The sequence below is a fragment of the Camelina sativa genome, chromosome 18 (genome assembly GCF_000633955.1).
Source record: "Camelina sativa cultivar DH55 chromosome 18, Cs, whole genome shotgun sequence".
Classification (NCBI taxonomy): Eukaryota; Viridiplantae; Streptophyta; class Magnoliopsida; order Brassicales; family Brassicaceae; genus Camelina; species Camelina sativa.
In genome coordinates this window covers 4,312,902-4,320,469 of record NC_025702.1, presented here as the reverse complement: position 1 = coordinate 4,320,469, position 7,568 = coordinate 4,312,902, and the positions used below count along the sequence as shown (strand labels likewise).

At 38.8% G+C, this 7,568-nt stretch overlaps 1 protein-coding gene across 2 annotated transcripts in view; it reads right to left on the bottom strand.

Annotated features, from left to right (window-relative positions):
- The window catches only part of LOC104760453 (cannabidiolic acid synthase-like 2), a 2,883-nt gene continuing 1,184 nt past the window's right edge, over nt 5,870-7,568 (bottom strand). Inside the window, exons 1-2 of one of the 2 annotated variants that reach the window (XM_019240180.1) lie at nt 7,252-7,562; nt 5,870-7,175 (exon numbers count right to left, since the gene is read on the bottom strand). In XM_019240180.1, coding sequence (XP_019095725.1) covers nt 6,059-7,175; nt 7,252-7,331 — 1,197 coding nt within the window. In that variant the 5' untranslated portion in view covers nt 7,332-7,562 and the 3' untranslated portion in view covers nt 5,870-6,058. Of the gene's footprint in view, nt 7,176-7,251; nt 7,563-7,568 lie in introns of those variants that run through there. The other variant, XM_010483378.1, reaches the window with a different exon arrangement.

The window sequence follows — 7,568 nt, the reverse complement described above, 5'->3', positions numbered from 1 at the left end:
CTTATAGACACATGCTTGACTACAGGTCAATATATCTCCTGATAGTTAATTCCTTCTCTCTGTGAATATCCCTTAGCAACCAATCTAGCCTTGAATCTAGGCTCTTCAACTCCAGGTATGTCATGCTTAACCTTGAACACCCATTTAGAACCTACAACCTTCTGATCCTTTGGTAGATTCTCTAAATTCCAGGTCTGATTTTTCATGAGAGAATTCATTTCTTCATCCATGGCTGCCTTCCACTTCACCCAGTACTTGCTTCTCCGAGCTTCATAGTAGTCTCTAGGTTCTTCTGATTCAACCTCCTCTGCAACAGAGAGTGCAAAGGCAGCAGCATTTTAATCTGTAAACCTGCTTGGACGAATGATCTCTCTTCAGACTCTTATCTCTGGCCAGCAGATAATTGTCCAAGTTCTCTTCTTCTTCACCAGTATCATTCCCACTATTAAGAGCTTCTTCTGCTGCTCTACCTTCAATTGTATCATCTGAAACAGTCTTACAAGTTTCAGAATCCTGAGCAGCGTCAACTATCACCTCGTTTCTTCCAATTCTTTCAGTCTCAGGTTGAGGTTTCTATAGTTTCTTCTCTTCTCAAAAGTCTTTGTAGAGCTTATCTTCTGTTAATACAGTGTTTCTACTAATAACACACTTCTTTTCATTAAGAAGCCACACCTTGTAACCCTTCACTCCATAAGGATATCCAATGAAAATTCCTTACTCTTGGCTTCAGCTTTCCTTGATCTGCATGAATGTAAACAACTGAACCAAATCTTCTTAAATTTGAATATCCAGGTGTCTTTCTTAGCCATAACTCTTCAGGGATGTTGTAATCGTTTGCAGACGATGGCGTCCTGTTGATGATGTACACTGAAGTAGTTGCAGCCTCCGCCAAGAATTTCTCCTCCAAGCCTGATTCATTCAACAGACATCTCACTTTCTCCATGATTTTTCTGTTCATACGTTTAGCAACGCCATTCTGTTGTGGGGTGTATGAGCATGTTCTGTGTCTCTCAATGCCATGATCTTTGCAGAAATTATCAAACTCAGAGTTACAAAACTCCAAACCATTGTCAGTCCTGAGACACTTCACCTTCTTGTTAGCTTGATTCTCAACAAGAATCTTCCACTCACGAAACTTGCTAAAAGCTTCATCCTTTGTAGCCAGAAAATACACCCACACCTTTTTCGAGAAATCATCAATGATGGATAAGAAGTATTGCTTATTTGACAAGGAGAATTGAACGTTTGTAGATCCCCATAAATCCGAGTGTACATACTTCAGTACTTCCTCACTGTTGTGTTTACCAACATTGAAACTCAGCCTTTTGTTCTTTCCCATTACACACACTTCACAGAACTCCAAGTTGCTGATCTTCTTCTTGTCAAGAATTCCTTTCTCAGTCAAAACTCTGAGAATCCTCATACTCATGTGGCCCAGTCGACTATGCCACAAAGCAGTATCATCCTTTAACATAACACTATTTGATTCACTGATAACAGTTTCTCCATCAAGATAGTAGAGAGTTCCACACAACGTTCCTTGCAGTGCCAGCTTGTTGTTCTTAAAGAACTTGTATTTTCCATCACCACCAGTCTGTTTGTAACCTTACAGGTCTAGAGTCCCAACAAAAATCAGATTTCTTTTAAGGTTGGGAATATACATGACATTAGTTAGTCTCTTGACTGTTCTTCCTACAGCTTTGATTGCAATTGTACCAATCCCTTGTACTGTGACAGATCATCTCCCAAGAGAACCTGACTAGTTGTAACTTCTTCAAAGCTGTCAAACCAATCTCTTCTTGAGGTCATGTGATACGAACAGCCAGAATCGATAATCCATCGTTCTTGAGATCTTTGATCTGAGACGGAGAGAGCCTTCACTTCCAGCAACTTGTCGATGATCACAGCTGCATCACCATCTTCACTCTCCATCTTCTTCTTTCGTGCAAAGCAGTTCTTCTTTAAGTGTCCTTCTTTCTTGCAGTACTAACAAGTAATTCTGGACCCAGACTTAGATCTTGATCTGCTTCTGCTTTTGTTCTTGTTGAACGGTTCTCTTGTTTCAGTTCTTCCTCGAACAGAGTAACTTTCACCATTACCAGCGTTTGAACCATTCTTCCTAGCTTCTTTCAGCTCTGTCTCCTTTGATTTAGCAGCTTCTGCAACCTCTTCTAAGGACAAAGTTTCTCTACCATACTTTAGTGTCTCCTTCAACTGATCGTAATGAGACGGTAAAGAACTCAATAACAAGATTGCTTGAATCTCCTCTGTGACTGAGATTTGCAGACTATTTAGATCCAAGACTATCTTCGGGAAATCATCAATATTCTCATTTATAGTCTGTGATTCCAGCATCTTAAACGTATAGAACTTATGTTGCAGATAAATCCTATTAGGCAGAGATTTAGAAAGATATAACCTTTCTAATGTAGACCAAGTTGTTGCAGCGGTAGTACATCCATCAATTTTCCTGAGGACATGGTCTCCAACATTGAGAATAATCAGATTCATAGCCTTCTCTGATTTTTCAAGCCTTTCGACTTCTTCTTTCTCCACTCTTGCCTTGTATGATTCATCACTTTCGTCTTTCTTGATATCAGGTCCTGTTGAAGGTGTTGTTGGTTCCATAAGAACATCCTTCAACCCCAAAACAGAAAGATGCGCAAGCATCCTCTTCTTCCACAGTGAGAAATCTCCTTTCCCATCAAACCATTCCACCTCGATCCGTGCGTTCGTCATCACTTTGAGCAACCAGAGGCTCTGATACCACTGTTACAACCTCACCCTCGAAACCACCACACACAGGCTTGTGTAGTTGTACGCAACAGAGAACGATAAAAGTTTAGAATAGTAGAACAGAGAAGTAGAACAGAGAATAAAAGAGAAAGACACACAGAGCTTTAACGAGTTCAGGTATCAAATGAATACCCTACGTCTCGGATTGACGGCATAAGCAATTCACTAGTATTTTTCTTGTGTTATGTTACATCACGTACAAAGGATCCTTATATAGAAACTAGCCCTAGATTTGAACTTATCTCTACCTTTGTACCTATCCAACTTTGATTCTAGCTTATCACAATAACAAACTATCCTTATCACTCATATAGATAGAGTGAGCCGGTTACAACTTGAGCCAACCAAATAACAACCACTTAGCCAATGATCTTTAATCGACTCTTTGTACTTGTTTGAGTTACAACCAAACCGGTTTAACTCAAACCACAAGTGTTGTCTGTCACATGAACGATCAATACGGCGTCATGGTGGTAGGGTCGTCGAACTCGTGAGGAAGAGAACAAATATTGGCCTTGGAGTCACCTTAGTTATGATGTGGCTGTGAGTTGGTATCAGAATAAAGAGGGAGACAAGGGAGAAAAGAGAAAGTCGTGAGTTGTGGGGAGGAGAGAGAACGTGTTTTGGCGGAGGTGGTGGACCACCAGTGGTTATGTATAGACCTACCATGGCTGTGGGAAGCTTCTTTGATGGTGGGAAAACAGAGCAGAGTGAATAGAGCTGAAAAGGAGAAAGAAAGCAAAAGAAGGTTGGAGATAAAGGCAGTGTGGAGGACCTGACTTTGGAGGCTCGCTGGAACCGGATCTGACATTGGTTCAGAAAGGTGAAGTTACCGGCGTAATATACCAAGAGTGCATAGCAATTGGCGGATTGTTATTCAGAGTTAAACTGAAGGAGTTATGCGCATTACTTCCTGGACAAGTAATCGCTGAAACTCTGAAAATCAGGGTTAAGTATGAACCCTAGAAACTATTCCTAGACGGCTCTTCTACACAACATTTGGAGGTCTAACCCTAGTCTGATTGGGACGAAACTTGATGGGGGGACTCATGATAATACATGCTACTTATCTAACGGTGGGATTGTTTTTATAACAGTTAGTTTGTGTTTTATTCGAGTATTGATATGGAGGTTTTATAGTTTGAATTGTTATAGCCAACAAGGTCGGTACGAGATGGAACCTTGCATGAGCTTTTATGGCTTATGGTGTTAGGTCATGGTGGTTGGAGAACCTAGTTATAGCTCAAGAGTGCGGGGTTCAAGCTAAGAGCGTGAATCGAAGGGTTCATCGGAAAAGGGTTATGTGGCTGGATGGAACAAAGTATTCCAACCCACCTCTCTTGTTACTCGGTCGCTAGGGGTGGTTGGTTGTGCGACTCAGTAACAAGATGATGTGGTGTTTGCTCGGAAGGTAGAGTCGAGTGGCTTGTCCGGTCGGATGTCGAAGGAGTATGATGGAGGGTGATCGGAGTCTACGAATGTGAGGTGCTTGTGGAGATGAGGTACGTTCGTATGACAAATGTTGGTTGAATTTGTGGAATTGTTGTAAGGAGTAATTTCTACGCTGGTTGTCTCGTCGGAATTATGAGGTTCCGGTGAGATTGTTTTCCATGTGTAATGTGTGAGGATTAGGAATCCGGATGCGGTCGTTTTAGTTTCTAAACAACCTCAATTCGGAATTTTTTTTATATATATCTCACCTATATCCTCAATTTCCATTTTAGAAAAGGTGAAAGATATTCTTGTTAACAAGTAAAAAATGTTTTAACTATTTTACCACATAATAAAAATGGCATTTTTCTTTTATATAGAAAAATAAGTAATTAACTCATTCCTCTTTTTCAGGGATCCTCATTTTATTTTTCAACCTCACATTCACTTACTTCATAACTGTTAGTTTTTCTCCATCTCATGCTTTTTTTTTGGGAGGTTTTTACTTTCTCATTTTCTTCAATAAATCTATATATGTTGAGGCTTCGATTCCAATTATCTCAAAGGTTGTAATTACACTCATTCTCATAGTTTGCTTTGTTTATGTTCTAATCATGATTTTATGAACATTGAGGAGATTGATATATATGTACTCCTACATGGTTTGGGAAAAGATAATGTAAAGGTATTCTTATACTTTCAAATAATTTTTCTATATCAAACAATATTCAAAAAATATAATTCTTTAATATTTTTTGTAAAATGAAGATATTTTCAAGCATCATGATAATTCAAATGTAGCCAGAGCCAACTTACAATCTTTAGTCTACATGTAGAAGTGGCAACCTAAAAAAGAAAACCCTTTTCAAGGTAAAGGAATAATGTCCGCAAGACAATAGAAATGAAGTAACATGGAACAAAAGCAAGATGTGTTTCATAAACGCGGAAAAAATCATTGCTCGATTATAATCTTAGATCATATCACTATTTTTTCTATAAAGGGTTGATGATGATGTATATTACTAGGGTTTGAATAAGATTTGATTTACTAATGGTGATGTATTAGTAAAGGATTTAATAAATTTTTGTTGAGATTTTAATAGATTTTTTAGATGGTTTTTGTTAAACAAAATATAATAGTTACTAAAAATATTTTTTTATGAATTAAAAAAAAATAGAAACACGGAAATTATATTAAAATATAGAAAATAACATAATTATTGGAAATAAATTATAAAAATTGGCATTAATTTTGACATGAGTTTTCCTTTCCACTTCTATTTTTTAATTAGCAATTTTGTTTACCAAACAAATACCATCTTTTCAGATCTTTGGTAACCAACTTTTTTTTTTGGTTGCTGATGATTAAATTTGAGAGGAATGTCACATGTTGAAAGAATAGAGCGCTATTTATCAGCTTTTTAGAATATGAATTTTTTATAAAATTAATTTATTTTATAAGATAAATCATGGTTTGGATTTTGGAGTCAAGAGAGACTTTTGTATGACTATTTGTCATTTTATAAATGAAATACCTTATAAGTTTTATAAGGCCTGATGGATCCTAATTCTCTTATTGGCCTCCGTGGTTATCTTATAGGATTTATAGGTATAAGATCTTAAATTCACCAAGAACAAGAACAAGCCTTTAAATAGGATTTTTAAATAGGATTCTAAACTTGATTGAGGATTAGGTACTAAGAAGCAACATTTCGAATTATAGGTGAAGCAAACTACTACAAGCGCTAGAACATTTTTTTTTTCTGAAATACAGAAGAACCATAAACTGATCTCTTCTAGTTTATTCTTATTTGATTTAATAAAGATGTTGTTAGGGCATAGGTGGGATGCTCTGCTCGTGTCTGAAGAAGTTCTCTGGATCAACCTTTGATTTAATACTCACCAATCTGTTGAAATTGTTTTTGAAGTAGTTAGCTCCCCAGCCTTGAGCTTGTTTGAAGCAAGTTTTTGTGTCTTTCGTGTTCTTTCCTAGGTCTAGATCTCTGTAGTTCACGTAAGCTTGTCGTGGATTACTTGAGACATAAGGCGTCATGTAATTGTAGAAATCCCTGATCCAGTTCATGTGTTTGCTTGGCCTCTTGTCGCTGTCCAGCCAACTCGTTACGTACTGAACCTTGAAGAGAACTCCTTTCCTATGCGGGAAAGGGATTTGAGATTCGGGGATTCTCGCCATCATTCCACCGTAAGGGTTCCATATCATCAATGGAATATCTTCTTTAAGTAGCTTCTGGAAGATCCCTTTAAGCCCTGATTCGGGGATCGGGGTTTTCACGAAATCTGATTTGGCTTTGAAGTTGACCTTTGGGAAAGGCGACTTCCCTTGAAGCAAGATATTAGTAGGAGTGTGGATAGGGAATCCAGAAATGTAAGCGATGGAATCAAGCCAGCTCATTTCGATACAATCTTTCAGTGTTAGCCCTAGCTCCGGGAAACTCTTCTTCATAACTTTCATCAATGTGCCTTTCCCGCCAAGAAACATACTGTTGTACGACATGGTCACAGTCTTATTCCCACCGGTTCCAGCTACGTTGAAGAGCACTCGGATGAATAGCTCTTCAACGAGCTTGTCCGCGACTCGTTGCCACTTTGAAATAATCTTGTGGCCAACGTCTTGCTGTAACGTTTTGGTGACGGTGAAGACGGTCACGGTCTGAGGAACAGGAACAAGTTTGATCTTCCACGCTAGAATTATCCCAAAACTCCCTCCAGCGCCTCCTCTGATAGCCCAAAATGTATCCTCACCCATCGCTGCTCTGTCGAGTAATCTACCATTGGCATCAACGATCTTTGCGTCTAGAACATTGTCTGCACCAAGACCGTATTTTCTCATCATAGAACCGTATGCACCGCCAGTTATGTGCCCTCCTATGCCTAAACTCGAGCACAAACCCGCAGGGAACCCATGGACTTTGCTCTTCTCCGCAATCCTACAAGTAACAAACATTTTGATCAAATCTTTTTTTTTTTTGTTTTGTTTGGTATGGTCATTGTTGCGTTTATTACCTGTAATAAAGTTCACCAACTGTGGAACCAGATTGAACCCAAGCGGTGTTGTCTTTTATATTAATGTCGGCCTGCCTCATCTTTGACAGATCCAGCAATATAAACGGTTTGACGATCTGTGAGACATAAGACAAGCCTTCATAGTCGTGACCACCGCTTCTAACACGTAGATGCAATCGGAGTTTCTTGGCACAGATGACGGAAGCTTGGACGTGAGACTCATGAATAGGGCTGATTATGAATCCCGGTTTAGGCAAGGATTTTTTCAAGAACCGGATATTCTGAGCCGTCGATTCAAGGACTTGGCTGAACATAGA